Here is a 27,730-nt window from a genome sequence, read left to right on the forward strand (position 1 = left end):
TCCATAACTTATTATCTCTATATTCCGAGACCCTTGAAATGTGCGTGCAATTTTTTTTAATAATAAGAAAAATGCTATTTGTGTTATTTGCATAATGACAGGCCATTTTGGATATTCCATATTGTAGGGAAGCATGGAAAGCACTTGGTGATTCAAGCCCCAGCCAAGCAATGCGGGAATATATTGCAGTAGTTAAAAAACTAGATCCAGGTTGGAATCCTCAGGTAAGACTTAATGATTATAAATAATACTTTCCAAAAACTTGTGATCCTTCTCTGAAATAAATGTCTAAAACTAAGCTTAGTTTTAAGTAACATGCTTAAAGTTTTACTTTCTTGAAATATTATAAAGTTATTGTAATATTTATCTAATAAAATAATTGCTAGCCGGTAATCCCAGCACTCTGGGAGGCCAAGCCAGGTGGTTCACCTGAGGTTCAAGACCGGCCTGGCCAACATGGTGAAACCTTGTCTCTACTAAAAATACAAAAATTAGCCAGATGTGGTGGTACACACATGTAATCCCAGCTACTCTGGAAGCTGAGGCTGGAGAATTGATTGAACCTGGGAGGCTAAGGCTGCAGTGAGCCAAAATCAGGCCACTGCACTCCAGCCTGGGCAACACTGCGAGACTCTGTCTCAGAAAAATAAAAAAAATTAATAATACTTAAATAGTAACATAACCAGCTACTGATGCTGAGAACTTCTCTGAGTTGCAGAGTTTTTGAAAGCAGAAGAATTTGAATTACATAAGAATTGGAAAGAGTTTAACTTGAGATTATCATGCTGGAAAAAACGTTACTCTTGGATTTCTTTTTTATGATCACCTTCTATGCAAGGGCAAAATGCTTCTTATTAGGGATAAAAGATAAATAAGACATGATTTCTGCCATTGTATAGTTTAAAGTGTAAGAGAGAAGGTAAAACATATCAATATATATAATCTTTAATAGTATAAAACGATAATAATGTAAATGTTAGGGAATCCAGCAGGAAAAGAGATTGCTTTGGACTTTGGAAGCATTAGATATTGTTCACTTAAATATACCCTGTTTTTCTCATATACTTATTGGAGAACATCTAGAAAAAATTTAATAAAGGTGAGGTCACTATTTAAGAATATTGTTAAATCATTAACAGGTATTTCAGTGAGATAGAGGTTGCACTGTACCACGTAAAACATGCAAATTGAATTTTTTTCAATAAAAACAATTAGGCCAAACATTTTAGCAGTTAATGAATTAAACAATTTTCAATGTTTTTGTAGTAATTACATGGGTACATAGTTGTTACTGGTATGAAGGAATTTGTTCCATTAATCATGGAATCTTAAAAATCTCAGACTTGTTAGGAACTTTAAAAGATTATATATTATGACATATTAAAAATGTATCTTAAGAGTACAAAATGGAAGAGATAACCAACTTTGGATATCTTTAATGATATGACTGCCTTTTAGAAGTCATTGAAAAATTTCCTTCTTTTTTTTTTTTTTTTGAGACAGGGTCTCTCTCTATCAGCCAGGCTGGGGAACACAGTGGTAGGATCTTGGCTCAATATAACCTCCACCTCCCAGGTTCAAGTGATTCTTCCACTTCAGCCTCTGGGACTATAGGTGTGCACCACTACACCTGACTAATTTTTTTATTAAATTTTTTTTTTTTTTTTTTTTTTTTTTTTAGTAGAGATAGGGTTTTGCCATGTTGGCCAGGCTGGTCTTGAACTCCTGACCTCATGTGATCCACCCGCCTCGGCCTCCCAAAGTGCTGGGATTATAGGCATGAGAAATTTCCTTATGTTTCTGATGTGCATGAGTCTTCATTTTCAGAAATTTTCTATTTTTTACAAGACCAAATATGCATACAAGTATATATCTCAAGGTTCTGAGGGCTTAAAATCTGAAAATCAGTGGTCAAAACAGGTACCCCCTGAGCTGAACTCAGCCTAAACAACTGTTGCACAATGTTTAAAAATGAAACAAAACTTGAATATGAGTGCCTTTAGGCAGAGTATTTTTCAGGTCCAGTCACTGTGTTCTCATCCTTCCCTGTTGATTTATACAACACTATTGCTGATGCTTGGCCTATGAAGGCATTTGAGTTTATAAATTCTGATAAATGACAGAATTTATGATTTCTTACTTTCAGTACTTTAGTAAAATTTCGTTAACTATTACTCTTAAAATGCTTGCAGGCCAGGCGCAGTGGCTCACACCTGTAATCCCAATACTTTGGGAGGCTGAGGCGGGTGGATGATCTGAGGTCAGGAGTTCGAGACCAGCCTGACCAACATGGTGAAACCCTGTCTCTACTAAAAAATGCAAAAATTAGCCAGCCATGGTGGCGGGCGCCTGTAGTCCCAACTACTCAGGAGGCTGAGGCAGGAGAATCGGTTGAACCCGGGAGGCAGAAGTTGCAGTGAGCCGAGATGTGCCATTGCACTCCAGCCTGGGCAACAGAGCAAGACTCTGTCTCAAAAAAAAAAGGCTTGCAGATTCCAAACAGGTGTTAAGGATGCTTTTTAAAAGTGTCTAAATCTAACCTATTGAGCATATACTTGTGTAAACCAAGCAGAACCAAAGGCACTTTCATATTCTTTAATTAATTATTTAATACATTAAATAAACTTTAAAAAATTAATATTTAATACATTGAATAACATTAAGATATATATAACATTATTCTAAAAGTATTTTAACATTGGAATCCAGTTGTAAGGAGGAATTTTGTGTTTTATTTACATTTTAGTTTTTAGTTCAAACACTCTAAGCTGGTCCCCTTTGACTCGTAGCTTTTTTTTTTGTCTTTTAAACTGTTGGGAGGCAGATCATAACCTCCATCTCAGAAGAGATTTGTCATTTAGTTCATTATCTTTTAGGTTAAAAATTTTCTTTTGATATTCTAAAAAATAATAATAATAATAAGAACAACACTCATTCTGAATGTGCTGAGTTCTTTTTTTTTTTTTTTTTTTTGAGATGGAGTCTCTATCACACAGGCTGGAGGGCAGTGGCACAATCTCAGCTTACTGCAACCTACACCTCCCAGGTTCAAACAATTCTTCTGCCTCAGCCTCCTGAATAGCTGGGATTACAGGTGTGAACCACTGCACCTGGCCTGAATGTGCTGCGTTCTTTACATGTATTGTCTTTTGATATCTTCACAAAAAGTCTTCACAGTTAGAAACTACCATAATCTACATTTTAAAAATGAGGAAATTCAGGCACAGAGAGATTTAGTAACTTACCTAAAATTAGCCAGCTAAGGCCAGGTGTGGTGGCTCACTCCTATAATTCCAACACTTAGGGAGACTGAGGCAGGAGAATCACTTGAGGCAAGGAGTTTGAGAGCAGCCTGGGCAACAAAGCAAGACCCCATCTCTATTTTTAAAAAAAACAAAAACAAAAAAATTAGCCAGGCACGGTGGTGTTGCATTATGGCTGTAACTTTCGTAGTTTAAGGTGGGACAGGAAAACTAGCACAAGTTTTTTTTTCTTTCACAATTTCTTGGATAGAAGATTTGTTCTTACTGTTGATCTTAGTAACCTCAGCATATGATGTTTTTCTTTCCTTAAGTTGAGAACTTTTACCTTTTCACCTAAAGGAAGCAATTTATGGCTTTTCTTTGGCATACTGAATTGCCAGTATCACTACTCTTGTACTTTGGGGCCATTATTAAGTAAAATAATGGTTACTTGAACACAAACATGGTACTGCAACAGTCGACAGTCGATCTGATAACCTTGAAGGGAACTAAGTGACTAATGGGCAGGTAGCATATACAGTGTGACTATACTGGCTAGACAAAAGGATGCTTTATGTTCTAGGTGGGATGGAGTGAGTTGGAGTGGAGGGCGTGAGATGGTGTGAAATTTCATCACACTGCCCAGAATGGTGCACAGTTTAAAACTTAGGAATGGTTTATTTCTGGAATTTTCCACTTAATATTTTGGATTGGCAGTGGGTAACTGAAACCATGGAAAGTGAAACTGTGGATAAAGGAGGGCTACTGTGTAAGTATACTATAATGATCAAAATGAGGAATTTTAACATTGATTTAGTATTGTCAAGTCTATAGTCCATATTCAAATTTATCGTTATAATGATAATGTTCTTAATAGTGCCCTTCAAAGTTATTCTTCAAATGCTGATCCATCTTCTAATGCAGGGTCATGCGTTGTATTTAATTGTCATGTATCTTTAGTCTCCTCTAATGGAGCAGTTTCTCAGCCATTTGTTTTCCTTTCTTGCCCATGATACTTTTGCAGATTACAGGCCAGTTGTTTTGTAGAATGTCCCTTATTTTGGGTTTGCCTGATGTTTCCTTATAATTACATTTAGATTATACATTTTTAGGAAGAATAGCACGCAGTTGTGTCCTCCTCAATACATCATACCAGGAGGTACATGATATCTGTTTGTCCCAATATTGGGATGTTAACTTTGATCACTTGGGAAAGGTGATGTCTGCCAGACTTCTGTACTGTGAAGTTCCTATTTTTCCCTTTGTGATTAATGGGAAGTTAATTCCTTTTGTAATTAATTAATGAGTACTTTGTGGGGAAACAGTTTGAGACTATGTAAATATCCTTTTCCTAGTCAGATTTCACCCACTAGTTTTAATATTTGCGAATTATTTTTAACTCCATAATTTTGCCTTCATTTATTATTTAGCATTCTACTGTAAGGATGGACTTTCCCTTTCTGCCCATTTGTTCATTGTCAAGAACTTTCCTCCCATTTTTAAAATTTATTCATTGTCAAGAACTGTGAAAGATCTGAGATTTTACTCTACCTGGAAGCTGGTCAGTTAGCCTGTTACTGTTTCTTAGATGCTGGCAGAAAGCATAAGACTCTTGGGTCAGAGCCAAAGAACTTTATTATTCATGGCATCACAAACTGTATGAGCTTCATTTGGTTTGCATTGATTTTTTTGTGTTCCTCAAATCCCACAGGGATGACGCAGGTGGTCCTAGCTGGATTCTTACATATGCAGTGTATTGTGCTATAGGGAAGGAGCACTGAGCTATGGGGATTGACCACTTTTTTAGCAGGTGGAAGCAAACCTGATTGTTGTCAGGGGATGGAGATACATTACCTCATCCCTGAAGATGGCTTCCTGCATACACAGGAAGAAATGGCCCAGGTAAAGAATGGTCAGGGCCTGGCCTATTGAGCAAGAATGTGTTGGGACACTCAGGGCTCATGGTAGATTGCCTCACTCAACATTCATGTATTTATATCAATTTAGACTCATAGATTTTTATTCAGTGGGATATAATCCATTAAGATCATTATTTTTTTGTCTACTGGGAGTACCTTCAAGATGGCTCCTGTATTTATATTGGTATAGACTCATGGATTTCTCTTTTATTCAGTGAGGTGTAATTCATTAAAAGCATTTATTTGGCCACTTGGAGCTTTTTCAAGATGGCTTCTATGTCCTTTTTGATATGTCCCCATCATTGAGCATTTTCTTACTTCTTGGCACAAGACGTTTCAAGCAGTACCAGTTTCCTAGGGCTACTGTAATAAAGTGCCACAGATGAGTACTTTGTGGTTTAAAACAACAGAAAATTATTCTCTCACAGTTGTGGAGGCGTTGGAAAGAAGGTGTTAGCAGAGCCATGCTCCCTGTGAAGGTTGTAGGGAAGAATCATTCCTTGCCTCTTCCAGCTTATGGTGGCCGTGGGCATTGTTTGGCTCGTGGCAGCCTAGCTCCATTCTTAGCCTCTGTCTTCACATGGCCTTCTTCCCTATGTTTCTGTATCCAAATCTCCTTCTCCTTTTTCTAGTAGACACTAGTAATTGAATTTAGGGCCCACCTTAATCCAGTATGACCTTATTTTAACTTACATCTGCGAAGATCCTGTTTCCAATTAAGGTCTTATCAACAGGTCCTTGGGATTAAGATTGGGGCATACCTTTTTGGGGGACACAATTCAACTCACTACACAGACTTATCTGATGTTTGCCCTGCCCTATCCCTGGAATTGGCTGCTTCTCTTTAACTCTTTAGTAGAGAATAGTATTTAGAAACCAAGGTCTGGATGCTCGGGTATGTTCATTGCTACTGGAGTGTCATTGCTTCTAGGCCCTCTCATAAGACAGACCTAAAATTACATAACCCTCAAATGTATGTATCTGTAGATACATACACACTGTTTTTTGTTTGTTTGTTTGTTTTGAGGCAGAGTCTTGCTCTGTTGCCCAGGCTGGACAGATCTGCAGTGGTGCAATCTCGGCTCACTGCAACCTCCGCCTCCCGGATTCAAGCAGTTCTCTGCCTCAGCCTCCCAGGTAGCTGGGATTACAGGTGCCCACCACCACGCCCAGCTAATTTTTGTATTTTTAGTAGAGACGGGGTTTCATCATGTTGGCCAGGCTGGTCTTGAACTCCTGACCTTGTGATCCACCTGCCTCAGCCTCCCAAAGTGCTGGGATTAAAGGCGTGAGCCACCGCACCCAGCCATACACACACACATTTGTATATACATGCATATGTATGTATATGTATACATACATAGATACACATGTTGAATACACATTCATTTGGATATGACACAGACATGTGTATACGTGTATTAATACTGATGTAACTCTCACACATAAATGTCCTGTATCAGTATTTATATATTTATCTACTTATATACTAAAAACCATAAGTTTATATTCATACCTGTAATTCCATCCCAATACTACAGGGTACATGCTAGCCTTCCCTCTTTCATATTTGTAACTCCTTTCTCCAACAGAACAACCCTGGCTCCCAGTATCCTCAATATAGTTACTCATTTGCTTAAGTCTAGAACATACAGAAAGTAGTTTCAGAATTTCTAACCTATACCACTGTGAAAAGAAAATTTACCAATAAAGTTCTCTATAGGAGTCTTTGGTTTTTGGCAAAATTTATGTATAGTGAAATGTACAAACATTAAGTGTGTAATCCAGTGAGTTTTGACAAATAATAAGGCAGTTTTGTAAAATCTTTGGTGAAACTGGAAAATAACCGCACCCCAGTCACCTTGTTTTTTTGACTACTACTTAATTGACTCAGTGATCACATGGAAGGGTAATATTTTCCTTAGTGTGAATGCCGTGAGCCATAAAGTAACCCTGTTCTGAAGTGGCTTCCTTGCTTGTAAATAAATAATGTTGACATGTAAAGCAGGACCACCAAACTGTAAGTCTTGGAGTAATTTTAATGTATTTTCCACTCTGGACAAAAAAATGTATTTTTTTTATCCCTGATAAGTATTAATGGTTCTGGAAGAGGACATTTTCCAAATTAAAGAATTAGGTATTTTTTTTCATAATTCCCAGGTAGTATCTGATATTTTCCATAGCTCTTTGGAGAAGATTCTTGTTCCAGGATGCGTGGGTACTATTTCTTTTGAGTCCTGTTATACAAAAGCTTTTAAGTACTAATAGCAGAATGATTAAATTTGAGTGTATTTGGTATCTTAGTCATATACATTAGGCAAAAACAAAAAAGCCCATAATGACATTAATGATCTCTCTCCAGATCTCACTGATTAAAAGATTAATAGTATGTATTTTGTATATATAATTAAAATTTATCCTAATCTATAATAGATTACCATTTTATATTGAACCAAATATAAAATGAGGCATTTTGTTCTTTTTTCTACCATATATTAAGGTGTTATTGATAGCAGTCAGTCATTTATTTCACACATTAATTTTATACTTACTGCGTGCAAGTTGTAGTTCTAGGGACTGGGGATTTAGCACTGAACACAGCAGAACAACCCCTGCTCTTAGGAAGCTTACAGTCAGAGATAAATAATAAAGTAAATATTATAGTAACTATTAATACTGTATTAGTAAATGTTGTGGTGTCTTAAAAAGTGATTAGTACTATGGAGAGAAAGCAGGGAAGAAGGATAGGGCACACAGGAGGTAGGGATACCTTCTTAATTTAAAATAAGATGGTCAGGGGAGGCTCACTGGAAAGGTAACATTGAGCATAAATTGAAATTAAGTGAAAGAATGAGCCATACAGGGGAAAGAATATTCTGTATAGAGGAAACAGCCAGTGCAAGTCTCTAAAGCAGGATCATGCCTGATGTGCTCTAGAAACTGCAATGAGAACTGAATGTATATGAGAACGAGGGGTGGAGAAATAGAAAATGAGGCAGAGTTGGGTACATGGTAGAGCCTGCTGTAAGGATTGTGGCTTTTACTCTGAATGAGAAGCAAAATATACTGATTGTAAACTTGTAAAAAGACTTAGGTGTTCCTCCACATTGTCCACTAAATAATATTTTCATGAAAATAATAGAGGCGTATGGAAACAAAAATTCAGACAGTGTGGAAGAGTAGAAAATGAAACTTAAAACCAGTGCCTTGCCCCACACACTTACACACTCTTTCAGTCCCATTCCCTAGAAGTATCTTTTCACTTGTGACTGTTTCTGTAGTCCTGCAGAGCTACCTCCATAACACTGAGCTCTAAATTCTTCTTTTAAGAAAGGGTTTCTTTGAAAATGAAACGTTTGTCTGATAGATAGAAGAAGGTTAACTTAGTTTCTGCAATTCCACTTCTCTTTGTTCTCTACCTCTGTTTCTACTCACATCTGGTAAAACCTTTAGTGACCGCCAGAGGGAGCAAAGTTCATTATAAATAAGATGCAGTTTTATTCTCAGGAATTTCTAGTGTTTTCTGTGTGTTTCTGTTAATACCTTGGTTCTCTCTCTTGCTTTTTTTTTTTTTTTTTTTTTTAAACTTCTTAGATCTTTAAAACTTTTATATTTACTGGGGATCTTATTATTAGCTTCATTTCTCTTCACCTCCCTGGCCTGATGATGTTTAGACTAGGATCCATTGTTATTTGTGCGTTGTCCGTGGAGATAAATAGCATAGATGAGAGAACTGACACCCTCCTTTCTGTAGTTCCAGCAGCCAAATAAGTGGTGGTCTAGCTGTCCAGTATCCATCTAGCCTTCTGCAAAATTTGCTGCTATTCATCTGTGGTTTTTGTAACATCATCTTAGTTATCTTTTACCTGTAACAATTATTGAAAGAGTAGATAAATTTTTACCTGTTGTTTATGCTTACCTGTGAAGGCAGTCATAACTTTTACAATTTATATTTTAAAAAATAACCAGACAGATTTGTTTATTTTTGACAAAAATTTACCTTTGACTTTTTTCTTGTTATTCATATCTAATTTTTGCTGACTATAAGGTGTTACATTGAGGTTCTCTAGCTGCCTTATGCTAGAGAATAATTCTTTAAGTTATATTTTCTCATGTATTAAAACTCTTATCTCAGAAAGAAATTCACCTGACTGTTGAACTTGATAGTACTCCATCTAGCCCATAGGCTCTTCAAGGCAAGGACCGTGTCAGATTCACCTTTGTGTTACTATTCACCACCTACAAAGTTCAACACAGGGCCATGCCATAGAGGGTACTTAGATTATTCTAATTTCCTTCTAATTCTCTTTTCCAGGGTAAATAACATGAATCCCTTACATTTCTCTCTTAGAGTGTGTTTCCAACCTTCTTCTGGTTCTTCTTTTGTTTCTTCAAGTTCCAGGGCATAACTTATGCTCAATATAAGGGGAATACTTTATTTAATTTAATTAGCATTTTTAGAGCGTATAGGTATGTAGGATACTATTAGCAATTCCTGAAAAAAGCTACCTGGGAATAAATAGAGTACTCAGCATTTGTGGTTAAAGACTAACAGTGTTACTGAAGAGATTAAAATATACACAGGGAAAGTGAATTTTGAATCAAGATTTGAGTATAGTAAAGGCCACTTTTAAGGTAATAGAAATATTATAAAGCACAAAATCTGCATGATTAAGTATTTTTTTGCCCCAAGATTCAGCCTGTGTTGATGATTTTCAAAACTGTCTCTCCCTATCATTCTTGCAGTTTTAACCACAGCCTATATTGATTCTAAACTTATGTTTTAGCCCTGATCTTTTCTGTGATCCTGATCAGGGCTTAGGGTTTTTAGACCAGGGTCACAAAAAAAATAAAAAACAAGTGCCTTCATGGGCTAGGCCATTAACATAAATGAATGAAGTGGGTTTTGATTTATATAGAGAGAATCACGAAGCTGTGGTTTGCAGTGAAGTGCATGCCCTATTTAAAGAGGGGAATTGGACCTTAGCTCAAGCCAGTTATTGCCATGAATGCTCAGTAGTACCAGATCTGATATAAAATCTCGATTTCTTTTTTTTTTTTTTTTTTGAGACGGAATCTCACTCTGTTGCCCAGGCTGGAGTACAGTGTTGCGATCTCGGCTCACTGCAGACTCTGCCTCCCAGGTTCCAGCGATTCTCCAGCTTTAGCCTCCTGGGTAGCTGGGACTACAGGCACATGCCACCACGCCCAGCTAATTTTTGTATTTTTAGTAGAGACGAGGCCTCACCATGTTGGCCAGGCTGGTCTCGAACTCCTGACCTCAAGTTGTCTGCCCACCTCAGTCTCCCAAAGTGCTAGGATTACAGGCATGAGCCACTGCACCCAGCCTGAAATCTCATTTTTTAAGTGACATCTTCTGATTTTTTTTTTTAAAGTTAAACATAATGTGAGCCTAATCAAGTACTTCTACAAGCTCCATTTGGCTTGAAGAACTCTGCCTTTTTGGCTTGGAGTTTCATGTGCTGGAATACTTATTGAGCATTTCTGTTTAGCGTTGCATTGGCACTTCCAACTCAACAGGTCTAAATAGAACTCATCAACTCTCTACCTGCTTTACCCTGGCCTTCAGATGCTTTCTTCTCCTTCATTGCTTATTTAATGGTACGGCCATATACTGAGTTCATTCAAGTGAGAAACCTAGCAGTGATCCCTGAGTCTCTTCTTACTGCTTTTTCTTAGTGACCTATTTAATTAGTTACCAAGTGTCAATAATTTTATCTTTTAAGTAATCTACATCTATCACTTTCTTTCTATCTCTACTGCCTCTGTCTTAATATATCATCATCTCTTGCCTGGGCTGTTGCAATGCCTCCTGTATTCTCCTTGTTTTGAGTGTGGTACCTCTCAATTCTGTCCTCCACATTGCTTCTGAATTGACTTATCTGAATGTATACCTGACCATGTTTTCCCCATTTAAAAGTGGTTCCCTTTTACTTACAGGCTAAATTAGCATGATATACAAAGTCCACCATAATCTGGTTTATATTCACACTTAAGTCCCACCTATTTATCTCTCTTCATCTTTTATTTTAGATTCCAGTACTATCAGACTGCTTGTATTTTCTGCTTGTGTTTTCTTTTTTTCTTTGGTTTTGAGACAGGGTCTGGCTCTATCACCCAGGCTGGAATACGGTGGTGCGATCTCTGCTCACTGCACCCTCTACCTCCCGGGTTCAAGCCATCTTTCCACCTCAGCCTGCTGAATACCTGGGACTACAGGTGCGTGTCACCACACCCAGCTAGTTTTTTGTATTTTTAGTAGAGATGGGGTTTCGCCATGTTGCCTAGGCCAGCCTTGAACTTCTGTACTCAAGCAATCCACCCGCCTCAGCCTCAAAGTGCTGGGATTACAGGCGCACCTGCCAGACTGCTTGTATTTTCTTACAAATATGTGGGGTACCAGTGAAATTTTGTTACACGTATACAGTGTGTACTGATCAAGTCAGGGCATTTAGGGTATCTGTACATTTTTGTCAAGTGTAGTCCCACTACTCTGCTATCAAACATTGAATTTATTCCTTCTTTCTTACTGTATGTTTATACCCTTTAACCCACTTCTCTTCATTTTCCCCTCTTCCCCTGATTCGCCCCTCCCACTCTCTTTTAATTGTCTTTCCACTCTCTACCTCCATGTGATCAAATTTTTAGCTCATACATATAAATGAGAACGTGATTATTTGTCTTTTTGTGTCTAGCTTATTTCACTTAAGATAATGACCTCATGTTCCATCCATCCATGTTGCTGCAAATAACATTTCATTCTTTTTTATAGTTGTATAATATTTCATTGTGTATATATACCACATTTTATTTATCCATTCATCTGTGATAGACATTTAGGTTGACTTGTTATCTTTGCTATTGTGAATAGTGCTGCAATAAGCATGCAAGTATTGATTTCTTTAGAGAAGAGGCTTTAAATGAGATTGATGAATATTTTGTTTGTTTTTAGAGACAAGGTCTTGCTGTGTTGCCCAGGCTGGGTGCAGTGGTGCAATCCTAGCTCACTGCAGCCTCAAACTCCTGGGCTCAAGTGGTCTTCCCACCTTCGCCTCCCGAGTAGCTGGGACTTACAGGTGTGTGCCATCGCACCAGCTAATTTTCTTTTTCTTTTTTTTGGTAGAGATGGGGTCTTGCTTATTGCCTGGGCGTGAGCCACTGTGCCCAGCTAAATGGATATTTGACATAGGCATTTCTCTAGCATAAACTTCTTTTTAAAAAAGGGATTTATAGACTGAGTGCGGTGGCTCATGCCTGTAATCTCAGCACTTTGGGAGGCCAAGGCGGACAGATCATCTGAGGTCAGGAATTTGAAACCAGCCTGACCAACATGGTGAAACCCCGTCTCTACTAAAAATACAAAAATTAGCTGAGCATGGTGGCACTGTAATCCCAGCTACTTGGGAGGCTGAGGCAGGATAATTGCTTGAACCCGGGAGGCAGAGTTTGCAGTGAGCGGAGATCGTGCCATTGCACTCCAACCTGGGCGACAGAGCATGACTCCGTCTCAAAAAAAAAAAAAAAAAAAAGAGATTTATAGAGCGGGAAAACTTTGCTTCAGGAACGAGGCAGAAAGTCCAAAATTCCTTGTCTAGATTATATTGTTCTAAGTATTATAAATCAAATTGTTGTTTAATTCAGTGGACTATAGAGGGCAGTGTTTCCCAGTTTAAAGTTACTGTGATTTTTCTGTGAAACTAAATACACTTGAATTATGCTTATTTTGTGTGTTTCCCTAATAGACACACAATAAAAACTATAAGGTTAGAAATTATTTTTTAGCTGTACTTAATAAATAAAAATACATTTTAATGAAAAATTATAGTAATTTCAATAAAGATAATCTTACTATCTTTATGTCCCAAAATGATGTACTTTTGGGATAATAGATTAGAACTAAAAATGACTTTGTTTTCCTATTCAATCCATGTAAGTTAAGAAAAATAAGCATCATATGGTGATCTAAATTCATTGGAAAATTTAGAGAAAATTAGTATCCTGTGCAACTAAAATTTTCTTTTGCAAAAGAATTTTTTTTTTTTTTTTTTTTTAAGAGATGGAGTCTCACTATGTTGCCTAGGCTAGACCTCAACTCCTGGGCTCAAGTGATCCTCCTGCCTCATCCTTCCAAGTAGCTGAGACTACGGGTGCACACTGCCCTCCCCAGCTTGCGGAAGACTTTTTAAGACTTCTTATTGGTGCGTTAGAGCAGGATAAGCTTTTTGTAGATACAACAGTTACACATTTTAGTAGATTAATTGAATTATGATGTTAAAGCTATAGCTAAAAGAAATAATCTAGAAATAGTTTCTTTCCTGATTTTAATAAACCATTTCTGACTTATTTTAATAAAAATGTAACCTGTGTGTATTAGTTGGGAATTAAGAAGTAGGACTGCATTTTATCTGTTTTTTGAATTATAAGGAGATTATTTTTTCTACTGAAAAAACATTTGTTCTAATAGTAAACTCTATTATGACATGTTTTATTACTAGGAACAGATCGATTATATTTTGGGCCAAATTTATTAACCTCCATATAGAGGTAATTTTCAATACAGAAAAGCATGGTGTGTTAGTAAAAACATTTAATGGTCTATCCTACTGACTTTATAGAGAGTTATGCAATATTTAGGAACTGTAGGATTCTTAATGCTTATGTGTATGCTCTTATATATGTGTATGTGTTTGTCAGTGGTCCCTGTTTGTGGTTTAAAAATGTATAGCAGTCCTCCCTGATCTATAGTTTTGCTTTCTGAGGGGTTGCAGTCACCTGAGGTCAACGTTGTTCCAAAAATATTAAGTGGAAAATTCCAGAAGTAAACAATTCATAAGTTTTAAATTGCATGCTCTATTGTGATAAAATCTTTCCTGTCCCACTCCATACATCCCTTCATCAAGATGTATCATTACCTGTTTCTATATAGGAAAAAACATAGTGTATATAGGGCTCTGTAGTGTCTACAGTTTCAGGCATCTACTAGGAGTCTTAGAATACATACCCCGTGGATAAGGGGGGATAATGTTATACAAAACATTATATTGTGTAATGTTTTGCTTAGCTTCAGAGGGGAACTGGTGAATAGATATATAATCTGATATATTCATTGGATATTTTCACATTTCTTCCATCCATGTACTTGAGTTTTTTAGTTTTCTTGTTTTCGTTTGTTTGTTTGAGACAGAGTCTCACTCTGTTGCCCAGGCTGAGTGCAATGGCATGATCTCAGCTCACTGCAACCTCTGTCTCCCGGGTTCAAGCAATTCTCCTGCCTCAACCTCCCAAGTAGCTGGGATTACAGGAGTACGCCACCACACCTGGCTAATTTTTGTATTTTTCCTAGAGACGGGGTTTCACCATGTTGGCCAGACTGGTCTCAAACTCCCAACCTCAGGTGACCCACCCGCCTTGGCCTTCCAAAGTGCTGGCATTACAGGCGCCAGCCACTGTGCCTGGCTGAGTTTTCTTGTTTTATTTGCCAATTGTACTTTTAAATTTTCTTTTGTGATATTTGTCAGTTGAGGAAAAGAAGCACTGTATTAGCCTGTATCTGTGCATAGGCAAAAACCTTTGCGTGACAACTTCATTCTTTTAAAAAAAAAAAAAAAATTTAACCCATTTATGCCTAGTGTTCCATTTATTGGAATGCAAAGCTTGTGGGAGTTATTTACATCTTACTGCTCAAGGTCATTGCCAAGGTCTGATTTTTGAAAAAAAATTTCTTCAACCTCTGGCATAAATGAGTTAATGATATAACTTAAACAGAACTTGTGAATGCTTTTTGGCCTCACATTCCATCTTTTTTTTTTTTTTTTTTTGAGATGGAGTCTCGCTGTGTCTCCCAGGCTGGAGTGCAGTGGCGTGATCTCGGCTCACTGCAAGCTCCGCCTCCCAGGTTCACGCCATTCTCCCGCCTCAGCCTCCCAAGTAGCTGAGACTACAGGCGCCCGCCACCACGCCCGGCTAGTTTTTTTTTTTTTTTTTTTTTTTGTATTTTTAGTAGAGATGGGGTTTCACCATGTTAGCCAGGATAGTCTCGATCTCCTGACCTCGTGATCCACCCGCCTCGGCCTCCCAAAGTGCTGGGATTACAGGCTTGAGCCACCGCGCCCGGCCCACATTCCATCTTTAAATAACACGATAGTTTCGCATCAGATATCTCAAATGATTTTACCTGGGGATAAACTTCTAGTCTTTTCATTGATATTGGTGGGATTGGGTTGTATTGGAACCAGATTCAGATTTTGGTATGTGATAGTTGTTTGTTTTGCTATTTTCCCTAGCCATAATGTATACCTGAGTGCTTAGACATGATAAATGTTATCTTCTAGTTGTCCTGTTTTTCCTTGGGTTGAATTTTAATATGTTTGATAACAAACTTAGTGAAACTCTTAATAATCTGTGATGTTGATTTAAGTAAAAGGAAAAATGAAAAGTGCCCCACTAACTCCTTCTAGGTGTTATAGCATTTTCCATTATGTGGTAAACGTTAGGTCATTTTACTTTTTTTTTTACACAAATGTTCATAGCAGCTTTATTTATAATAACCCCAAACTGGAAACCAAATTTCCATCAACAGGAGAATGGCTAAACAAATTATGATATATCTATACAATGGAATACTAAATAGGACCAGACTATTGGTATACATAACATGGTGGCTCATGCCTGTAATCCCAGCACTTTGGGAGGCCAGGATTGGGGGATTGCTTGAGCCTAAGAGTTCAAGACCAGCCTGGGCAATATAGCAAGACCTCATGTCTACAAAAAATAAAAAAAATTAGCTGAGTGTGGTGGTTTACACCTGTGGTCCCAGTTACTCAGGAGGTTGAGATGGGAGGATTGCTTGAGCCCAGGAGGTTGAGGCTATAGTGAACTGTGATCATGCCATGGCACTCCAGCCTGGGCCACAGAGTGGGACCCCATGTCAAAAATAAATAAATAAATAAAATTCTAGAAAATGCAAACCACAGTGACAGAAACCAGATCAGTGGTTGCCCAGGGATACGAAGTAGGAATAAACAATAGGGATTACAAAAGGGGCACAGGGAAACTTGCCGAGATGGTGGATATATATGTTCATCATCTTGACTGTGGCGGTGGTTTCACCAATATATGTCAAAACTCATCAAACTGTACAATTTAGATATGCATAGTTATTATATGTCAATTATTTCTCATTTAGGCTGTTAAAATAGTGCCACCTTTCACTCTCAAAACTATCTCAGTTTGAAAGCTGGTAATAATTCTATTTCTTGATCTGGATGCTGGCTTAATGGATTTTTAAATCTGGGTGTTAATTTCATATTTATTCAGTTTGTGAAAATCCATTTAAAATATGTATATTTTTCTATATACATGTTAACTTTAACCCCTTTCCTCTCCACAAAAGCCTGAAAGAATTCCTGAAAGGGACATATAGAAAATGTCCCAATTGGACAGTAAATTACAGGGAGACAACACTGGATCATTTTAAATATAGATCCTGAAAGTCTGTTGATTTGGATTTGAAATCCAGTGAAGAAAGATAATTTTTTATTCTCCATTTATTTTAAAAATACACTGGTACAGAAGTAGGTGAAATTATATAACAGACTTAATGAATGTATTATTTCTATTCTAATATACTCGGTAGCTAAAAAGTTTTTAGGTAAAAAGCCAGAAAGATTCTATTAGTCTCAAGCAGTCCTTTTAACAATCTGGTAAAGAAAATAATTCCCCTCTTACAGATGAGGAAGCTAAGGATCAGAGAGGTTAAGTAACCCAGCCCATAGCCAGAATGTCCAAAGACGAAATTTCAGGTCTAGGCTTGCTTAACTTAGATGCCTGAATTATTTTCTCCACATGACATTACACAACACATTTTAGAAGATTTTTTTTTAGCTTTATAGGTATATTTTATGTTTTATGTTATATTTCTTTGAATATCAGCTATTTGGCCATATTTTATTGGAGCCTGGTGCTCTTTTCTAGGACTGCATACCCTTTTAAAAGCAAGTATGAATTTCAACTATATTTAAGCTATTCTAATATACCTCTCATTGTATAACTTTTTAAGGAGCATATACTCCACATGTGTTTCAGGATGGCTTAATAGCTTTCTGTGCTACCTTGACAAAATAGTGCTGTGTTTTCTTGTATTTCTCCCTGAATATAAGTGAATATTAGCAGAATTATGAATAAATTGGAAATTGTAAATGAATAGAAAAGTGGTCTTTAATTCGATAAGAATTGGCAGTCTTTGGAAATATTTTGAAATACTACTTTTAGATTTACAGGGAGGCAAAATCTCAACATGGAATGAATATTATAATTTTATAATTTAACCCTATTATATATAAAATTGGCTATGGGCTTGTGTATGTATATATATACATATGTTTTTTATATATATATATATGGGTATTAATATGGACATTACTTTTTAATACAAGTAAAAGGGTATAAGAAATATTTTAATCAAGTGAATCCAGAACTTATTTTGGTGGTGGTGATAGTTTAATTTGTATGTTTATGTGTGTGTGTATATGTGCATATGTGTGGGTTTAATCTCTTTGTGCTACTGTTATTATGTACCATTCAGTATCAGTAACTATAGCAAAGGGAGTTTGATGGTATTAGTAAGAAATTAGACACATTAAAAACCTGAAAAACAGCAAAATTGTATATACATATATTACTGACTTGTATTCCAAACAATCCTATCTGTATTGCCTCAATTTTAAAAAATGCACGGACAATTTATCTCTTTTTACAGTTTTTAAAATTCTTGACATTTTGGGGTATTAAAATTTTGTATTACAAAGTTAGTTAGAGACATTTTAAAGTTGATTTCTCTCCCCACCGCCCTCCCCTCCACTCCTGCCAAATTTGACTCATGTGTAAAAGTTTTACATTTTGAGAGACTAAATGTTTAAAATATCTAATATTTATACAATAGCTGATTAAATCATTTTTACCACTGTCTTAATCTTTGTGCTTTTTCTAAATACAAATTTTTGTAGTCCATGGAGCATTTCACTTGTATATGTTTTATTCTATGGAATTATTCTATGCTTTTGTTCAGTAGTATTCTACTAGATTCCTATACTTCCAAGTACTGTATAGTCTTTGTTTTCATATCTATTTGTGTTGTAAAACTAGGGGGTGACTATGTTAATTTGTCCCTTGAGATTCAGTTCAGCTAAGATTTATTGAGCCCTCTTCAGGCCGTATTACTTAGCATAAACTAATGCTGTATTCTTGCTGAAGTCTTGTAATAATAATGATGATTAATTATATGTCATCTTCTTAAATTTTTAAAGAATTAAAGTGCTTTAGAATGTGTTTTTCCTAGTAAACTCAAGATACCAAATTACTCAGCTTTTAGCTTCTTCTTTCTTTAGCATTCCTACTGATTAGTGTAACATGAAATCATCCAGTTCAATTACTGTATTATTGGACTATGACTTTGAAAACTGAATTAGATTTTATGAATTTTTTTATACTTATTGATGATATACACACCCACCCACCCCCACACACACAACCACCCAGCCTGCCTTTGTGTTTGTAGTGTCTTCCATGGAAATTTAAATTGGGGAAGTTTCTCTAGACCAACAGCTACCCTCTGGCTTTATCATCCAGAGTTTCCAGGAATGTTTGATGAAGTACTTTAACTATATCTACCCTGAATCACAATGCTGTTGTCCTCTGATACTCTGAGCCATTCTTGTTTACCAGTAAAGTGTGCGCCATTCATTCGTAGTATAATTTTTTGCCACACGTCACCCAAACATTACAAATCAACCTTGAATAGTGAAGTAATGGAAGGTTAACATATTTGGTACCCAAATGGGCCCAGCAGAGGATACCTTAACTTAAAGGAGGGGTTTGACACTGTAGTGGGACTGAACAAGATAGAGCAAAGATATTTTGGAGCTCCTCAGGTCTGGCCTTGCCCTATACGTACCTACGTTCCTAAAATTTCAGCACATTAGAAATAATATTAAATGCATAACTTTAGTCATTAGAGATAGAAACATTTTTCTTTGTTTATAAATATCTGTGCATGCAAGTGTGGAAGATAGATTTTTGAGGAAACTCACTGGTATAAACCTCCGCTGAGGCAGAATACCATGTATCTTGAATAATTTGCCATACCAACCATACTTGGTTTTTGTTTGATCATTTTTATGCTTCAATCTGGAGTTTTAAACTTTATTACCTTATACCTATTAAGAAAGAGTAAAGTGCCAGTTTTCTTGATATGGTGTGGCTGTGTCCCCACCCAAATCTCACCTTGAATTGTATCTCCCAGAATTCCCATGTGTTGTGGGAGGAACCCAGGGGGAGGTAATTGAATCATGGGGGCTGGTCTTTACCATGCTATTCTCGTGATACTGAATAAGTCTCATGGGATCTGATGGGCTTATCAGGGGTATCTGCTTTTGCTTCTTCATTTTTCTCTTGCCGCCACTATGTAAGAAGTGCCTTTCACCCCCCGCCATGATTTTGAGGCCTCCCCAGCCATCTGGAACTGTAAGTCCAATTAAACCTCTTTTTCTTCCCAGTCTCGGGTATGGTTTTATCAGCAGCATGAAAACAGACTAATTCATATCTCCTTCCAAATTGACAGATAAACTTTTTTTTTTTTTTTCTCTCTTCTTAGTAATCTCACTCTGTGTTGCCCAGACTGGAGTACAGTGGCACAATGATGTCTCACTGCAGCCTTGACCTCTCCAGGCTTGGATCCTCTCACCTCAGCCTCTCGAGTAGCTGGTACTACAGCCACATGCCACCATGCCTGGCTAATTTTTGCATTTTTTTGTAGAGATGTGGTTTTGCCCATGTTGTCCAGGTTGGTCTTGAACTCCTGGGCTCAAGAGATCTGCCCACCTCAGCCTCCCAAAGTGCTGTGTTTACAAGAGTGAGCCACTGCACCTGGCCAACAGATAAACTTTTAATTATTTGCATCACTTAGGAACAAGGAAATATCAATTGCAAAATGAACAGGAGAACAAATTCTTAAGTTGCAAATTTCTATTTACATTATATTCACAGGTTAATAACAAAAAGTTCTGGCTGGGCGCGGTGGCTCAAGCCTGTAATCCCAGCACTTTGGGAGGCCTTGACGGGCGGATCACTAGGTCAGGAGATCGAGACCATCCTGGCTAACACGGTGAAACCCCATCTCTACTAAAAAATACAAAAAACTAGCCGGGTGAGGTGGCGGGCGCCTGTAGTCCCAGCTACTCAGGAGGCTGAGACAGGAGAATGGCGTAAACCTGGGAGGCGGAGCTTGCAGTGAGCTGAGTTCCGGCCACTGCACTCCAGTCTGGGCTACAGAGCGAGACTCGTCTCAAAAAAAAAAAAAAAAAAAAAAGTTCTGAAACTTTAGAAAACAGAATATTTTTCTTTAAGAGATGGATTTATTTCATCCAAGAAATTGAGCAGTTAATTATTTTTACCCATCTTCACACAGTGGCATTTGGTCTTAAATACCATTTTAATTATGTGCTTTAAAAAGTGAATTCAGTTTAACTTTATTTAAAAAAATACTTTTTGTGAGCACAAGCAAAGTGACGCTTAATGCCTGGATATGATGAAATGTGGATGTAGCGCTTGTTGGTATGCAAATAGTTAAAACTGTGTTGTTGTCTTTTCCAGGGGTTTAGCAAACATTTTTCTGTATTCTAGAGTTCCTTGTCAACTGTGTGATCGTAGAATCATGGGAGGCTTAAGATCTTCTAGGCACTGTTTGAAATATTGTAATATATACCGTAGTTTAAGTATGTGCTCTTTTGCAGATAGCCCTCATTTCATGCAGAGTTCTGTATTTAAATAACTCAGATCATTGCTATTCTAAGTAGTGCTTTTGCAGTCAAACATCTGAAAGGCGATTGACTTTTTTTCCCATAGCACCATAATTTATAAGAAAACATAAAATGAAAAGACTAGACCAAGATGATTCTGGTACATGGTTGTAATCTTAATATCAGTTTAGAAAGTAAAGACTAAGTCTGTTCAGAATAGACTGTTTAAACAACTGATCAGCTGGAATTTCATATAACTTCTTTTCATGGTTCTTGTGGGGTTTTTTTGTTTTGTTTTTTGTTTTTGCTGTTTTTTATCTTTACATTTAAGTGTTGGGTGTCTTTGATTTTATGTCTTTTGAGAAATTTATGATCTTGTGCTTTATTTATGACACTAGTCTCAGCTTAGGCAATTGATTGAAATACAATATAGGGAAATTTAGTATGCATTTTTTAACAGCTTAAATTGGAAAAATGAACCAACAATGTTAATGTGGAATTGTTTTGTAGCAAGATAAGAAGGGAACAATAGATTAATTTCTATTTCTATTAATCTTTTATTGTTAAAATCGTATTCATTATATTTGACATAATTTGCTTTTGGAGATTAGTATTGTATTATGCTTTAAAGTTGTGAAGGAAGATTGTAATTCATTGAAATTATATATGTAGAAAACAATTTGTAAACTGTAGAGTGCAATGCAAATATAAATTTTATATCAAATATGATACTTGACTGAGGCAAGTATTTTATTAATATGCTACCAAAAAATAAATGGGATGTAATGTTAGTGTTGCTGAGGATATTAGTGAATGATAACCTGCACATGGTAGGCTATGGTGAATAAATAACCAGGTTGAAATTACAGAGGAATTATTCAGAGGGAAACATTAATACATTTCCATTATGTGGCTGTACCATGGCAAACCTTGATTCTTATGGGATCGATTTAGTTGTCTGACTCATATTCCTTTAATTTAGAGTTGGAAAATTGTTTTCTTCATCTATATTGAATCTGTCAATTGCATGAATTAGATTTTTATTAACCAAGTTGAAAATGAATTCACTTTTTGAAAATGTTTTTGAAGGCCTGGATTTAAAACTCTGTAGAATTATTATATTGTTTTCAGGCTTACTATAGAGTATCCTCCCTCTAGAGGCAGTGGAATTTTATTTTCTTTACAAAGTATGTGAAGTACGACTTCTAGTTATTTGACACAATTTCTAGTTCAAGACCAAAAATATTGCTAACTTTACAGCTTTACTTCCAAAACTACCAATGTTTGTTGGACTTTGAATTCTTGGAGTATGGCAAAGATGAAAAGGGGGAGAGTTAGGTAATGGGTTGACTTTTGCTTACAATGCAGAATCAAATCTGAAAAAACAATCAGGGTAATTCTTGACAGGTAAAAGGAGCCTGAGAGGAAAAAGAGAAGATGCTATTACAAATTTGGTTCCAAATTTCTCAATATGTATCCTTTTGTGGAAAAGAACTGTATATTGTTAAACATGGTTATCTTATGGTCAAAACCCTGTAGTAATAAAATAAATTTGAGCACTGGCAGTGCAGCTTGGTTGGTGTGTAGATAGAGGTGATGGCAGGCAGGTGTTGTTCTGTGTGATACTGAAGCATTCTGGCCACAAGTTGAGCACATATGGAAAGCTGGGTGGAATTGCAAAGTTTTCTTAAATGTCAAAAGTTTCCCTAACCCTACAAAATAGAAACTAGGATAAGGCAGTTGTCATGTTTTTGCCTTGTCTTCTTCTGTGGTATCTATGGAAAGAATAACCATCAAAGATTTTTATGGTGTTAAGCTAACTGGTAGCCTTAAATATCTGATTTAGGGGTAACTTAAAGTAATTTTTGGAAATAGGGCAGAACTGAGATTAACAGTACCTTGTAGTTTATAGACTCATAATGGAAGGGTGAGAAATTTGTAAAAATAGTCTGTCTCCAGGGGAAATAACAAATGCCAATAAACAGAGAAAGATGTTTAACCTCACTAATAATCAAGAAATGTAAGATAAAATAGTATATACTACTTCTTATCTGACAGATTGAATTAGAAGGCTTGTTGGCAGAGCATGAGAAAATAAGCCCAGTCACGCATCTTTAGTGGAGTGTAAATTGGCAGCAGTCTTCTAGGATATAGTTTCTTTGCCTCCTTAAACCAGCGGCCTTCTTAGCCTCCTTTAGTATGAGGACCCGCGTCAGCAGGACCTCCTATCCAGCCAAACTCATGGAGGCTTTGACTCCTACTGCTTCTGGGCTCAGGAGATGGGGACAAATGTGCTAGAAGCTCTATCCTCAGTAATTGCTTGGAGGAATTAGGTAGCAAGCCCAGAAGTTCAAGAGGCAAACTTTGCCCAAGGATAGGCAGGAGATAGGAAAAGACTGGCAGATGATTCCTTTTTTCTTTCTTCCTTTTCTGCTGATTCTGAGCTACATTAATCCATAGCCTGACTGGAAAACATCCTATGTGACCTAGGTCAGTCAAGCCAGTTTCATCTTTTGTTTGCTTTTCCTCCTCTCCTTCCACACCTCTGTTTTCCTCTCATCCTTCATATTCTGGGATTTTACTTTCCAAGAATTCCTTAGCTTGGGAGCTTTGCCTCAGGTTTTGTTCTTTAGGGCTAAGTAGCTAACAATCCCATTTTCCAGACTCTGAAAATATCTGCAGGTTTTGGAAGATATATGTACATGTTTACATTGTAGCATGGTTTGCTTTACTGAAAAATTAGAAACAATCTAAATGGATCTCAATAGGGGAATGGTTAAATAATATACAGTGAAATACTGTCCAGCAATAAAAATAATGATATGGAAAGTTGTTCATGGTGTATTAAGTGAGATAAAGTGCGGGCCAGTATGTTTAGATTGATCTCATTTTGGGAAATTAAGCCCTTTATTTTATTTTTTTAGAGATAGGGTCTTGCTCTCACCCAGCTGTGGTGCAGTAGCGTGATCATAGCTCACTGCAGCCTCAAACTCCTGGGCTCAAGTGGTCCTCCTGCTTCAGCCTGCTGAGTAGCTAGGGACTACCAGCATATATCACAATGTTCAGCTAATTTATTTATTTATTTATTTATTTATTTATTTATTTATCTTTTCAGAGATGGAGTCTAACTATATTGCCCAGTTTGGTCTTGAATTCCTGGGCTCAAGTGATCCTCCCACCTCAACCTCCCAAAGTCCTGGGATTTCAGGCATGAGCTACCATGCCTGGACTACTTTTCACTTTATACACTTTATATACTTCTATAAGATTAAATTTTTTTGCATGTTGAATATCGATAAAACAATGGAAAAAGAATTTGCTACATGCTTGGTGTGGTAGCATGTGTCTGTAGTCCCAGCTACTCGGAAGGCTGAGATGGGAGGATCACTTGAATACAGGAATTTTAGTGCAGCCTCGGAAACACAGTGATACCTTGGCTCTAAAAAAATAAAAGTTACAAAAAAGAATTTGCTACTTAAAGATATAGGCACTGAAATAATTATTAAAAATGGAGAACAAATATATTTAAGAGATAGAAAACTATACTAGAGTCCTTAGACTCTAGTGTTAATCTTTGGGGATCATATAGGAACTAAAATTTATTGTATATGTTTTTATAGGTACATATATACATATTTATATAGATATATATGGGTTTACTTTAAACTGGGGCATTATTCTAAGTGCTTTATATGTATTATCTTATTTACTGGTCACAATAACTCTTTGAGGTAGGTGCTGTTATTCCTGTTTCACAGACAAGGAACCAAAGCCTAGAAAACTTTTTAAGAAAGAAAAAAACTGGCTGGGTGCGGTGGCTCACAGACAAGGAACCAAAGCCTAGAAAACTTTAAGAAAGAGAAAAACTGGCCGGGCGCAGTGGCTGAAGCCTGTAATCCCAGCACTTTGGGAGGCCGAGACAGGCGGATCACGAGGTCAGGAGATCAAGACCATCCTGACTAACACGGTGAAACCCCATCTCTACTAAAAAATACAAAGTAGCTGGACTACAGGCGAGGTGGCGGGCGCCCGTAGTCCCAGCTACTCGGGAAGCTGAGGCAGGAGAATGGTGTAAACCCGGGAGGCCGAGCTTGCAGTGAGCTGAGATCCGGCCACTGCACTCCAGCCTGGGTGACAGAGCGAGACTCCGTCTCAAAAAAAAAAGAAAAAAAGAAAGAAAACAACAAAACCATGCCTGATGCTGTATATACTTAAAGTGACAGCACATAAAGTTTTTGACATTCATGAGCTATATAATGGACAGTTTGTGCATAGGCAAACTATCAAAGGTAAATTTTAATGAAGTTTATCATAATTGTTTTAATAATAAAATTATTTAAAAAATATAAATACACCCAATAAGTCATTAATTTCATTCTGCAGCAAGTCAAAGAAACAAGCAAGTGTTGGAATGTGTCAAGGTCTTATTGCATGAACATTATAATCAAACTGCCAGACCACCTATCAAATAGTAAATATTAGTTTGGTGTAAAAGTAATAGGCAAAACCGCAATTACTTTTGTACTAACCTAGTAACTATTTTAATAGAAATGTGGCCATAAATAGTCCCAGAAAATTCTTGTGACTATGTTATGTTTACATTTCAATTTTATGTTGTTGGTTTGTTGCTTTAACACTGAATATGATTAGAATAAAAATATGCTAATACTTTAATTTTATATTTTGAGTCAAAGCTTACTAAACTAAACCTTTACTCCCAAAATAGTATCTGAAGTAAATACATGCAGTTTACCCACTTTATTTATGTTTTCTTTTAAAAAATTTTTATTTTAGGTTTAGGGGTACATGTGAAGGTTTGTTACATTGATAAACACATACCACAGGGATTTGTCGTACATATTATTACATCACCTGGGTATTAAGCTCAATACCCAATAATTATCTTTTCTGCTCCTCTCCCTCCTCCCGCCCTCACCCCTCAAGTAGACTCCAGTGTCTGTTGCTTCCTTCTTTGTGTTCGTAAGTTCTTATGTAGCTCCTACTTATAAGTGAGAACATATGGTATTTGGTTTTCTGTTCTGTGTGTGTTTGCTAAGGATGACAGCCTCCAGCTCTATCCATGTTCCCGTAAAAGGCATCTCATTGTTTTTAACAGCTCCATAATATTCCATGATGTATGTGTACTGCATTTTCCTTATCCAGTCTGTCATTGATGAGCATTTAGGTTAATTCCATGTCTTTGCTATTGTGAACAGTGCTGCAGTGAACATTTGTGTGCATGTGTCTTTGGGTAAATGCTTTATATCCCTCTGGGTATATACCCAGTAATGGGATTGCTGGGTTGAATGGTAGTTCTGATTTTAGCTCTTTGAGGAATTGCCATCCTGCTTTCCTCAATGGTTGAACTAATTTACACTTCCACCAACAGTATATAAGGGTTTCCTTTTCTCTGAAACCTTGCCAGCATCTGATATTTTTTTGAGTTTTTCATAATGGTCATGTTGACTGGTGTCAGATGGTATCTCATTGTGGATTTGATTTGCATTTCTCTAATGATCAGTGGTGTTGAGCTTTTCTTCCATACTTCTTGGCCACATGTATGTCTTCTTTTGAAAAGTGTCTGTTCATGTTCTTTGCCTACTTTTTAATGGGGTTGTTTTTTGCTTGTAAATCTGTTTTAAGATGCTGGATATTAGAGCTTTGTCAGATGTATAGTTTTCAGATATTTTCTCCCATTCTGTATATTGTCTGTTGATAGTTTCTTTTGCTGTGCAGAAGCTCTTAAGTTTAATTAGATCCCATTTGTCAATTTTTGCTTTTGTTGCAATTGCTTTTGGTTTCTTTGTCATGAAATCTTTGCCCATTTCTGTGTCCAGGATGGCATTACCAAGGTTGTTTTCCAGAGTTTTTATAGTTTTGGGTTTTACATTTAAGTCTTTATCCATCTTGAATTGATTTTTGTATATGATGTAAGGAAGGGGTTCGGCTTCAGTCTTCTATATATGGCTAGTCAGTTATCCCAGCATCATTTATTGAATAGGGAGTCTTTTCCTCATTGCTTGTTTTTGTCAGCTTTGTCAAAGATCAGATGGTCATAGATGTGAGGCCTTGTTTCTGGGCTCTCTATTCGGTTCCATTGGTCTATATGCCTGCTTTTATACCAGTACCATGCTATATAGTTTGTAGTATAGTTTGAAGTTGGGTATTGTGATTTATCTGGCTTTTTTCTTTTTGCTTAGGATTGTCTTGGCTATTTGGGCCCCCTTTTGGGGGCCCAAAAAAACTTAAAATAATTTTTTTTAGTTCTGTGAAGAATGTCATAGGTAGTTTGATAGGAATAGCATTGAATCTGTAAATTGCTTTGGGTAGTGTAACCATTTTAATGATATTGATTCTTCCTGTCCATGAGCATGGGATGTTTTTTCATTTATTTGTGTCTGATTTTTTTGAGCAGTGTTTTGTAATTCTCATTGTAGAGATCTTTCACCTCCATGGTTAGCTGTTTCCTAGGTACTTTATTTATTTTTGTGACAATTGTGAATGGGATTGCCTTTCTGATTTGGCTCTTCATTTTGTTGGCAGTGGTGTATAGGAATGCTAGTGATTTTTGTACATTGATTTTGTATCCCGCAACTTTGCTGAAGTTGTTTATCAGCTGAAGGGCTTTGGGGCCGAGACTATGGGATTTTCTAGATATAGAATCATGTCATCTGCAAACAGAGATAGTTTGACTTCCTCTTGTCCTATTTGAATGCCCTTTCTTTTTCTTGCCTGATTGCTCTGGCTAGGACTT

General features: G+C 36.8%; 1 protein-coding gene across 2 annotated transcripts in view; it reads left to right on the forward strand.

Annotated features, from left to right (window-relative positions):
• Positions 1-27,730, forward strand: part of ACBD6 (acyl-CoA binding domain containing 6) — a 205,966-nt gene that overhangs the window by 9,957 nt on the left and 168,279 nt on the right. The window contains exon 3 of one of the 2 annotated variants that reach the window (XM_050766501.1): positions 128-224. The exons of the other annotated variant lie outside the window; for it this stretch is intronic. Within the exon in view, the coding sequence (XP_050622458.1) occupies positions 128-224 (97 nt within the window). The remainder of the gene's footprint in view (positions 1-127; positions 225-27,730) is intronic. 2 annotated transcript variants of the gene reach the window in all.

The sequence above is a fragment of the Macaca thibetana genome, chromosome 1 (assembly GCF_024542745.1).
Source record: "Macaca thibetana thibetana isolate TM-01 chromosome 1, ASM2454274v1, whole genome shotgun sequence".
Taxonomy (NCBI): domain Eukaryota; kingdom Metazoa; phylum Chordata; class Mammalia; order Primates; family Cercopithecidae; genus Macaca; species Macaca thibetana.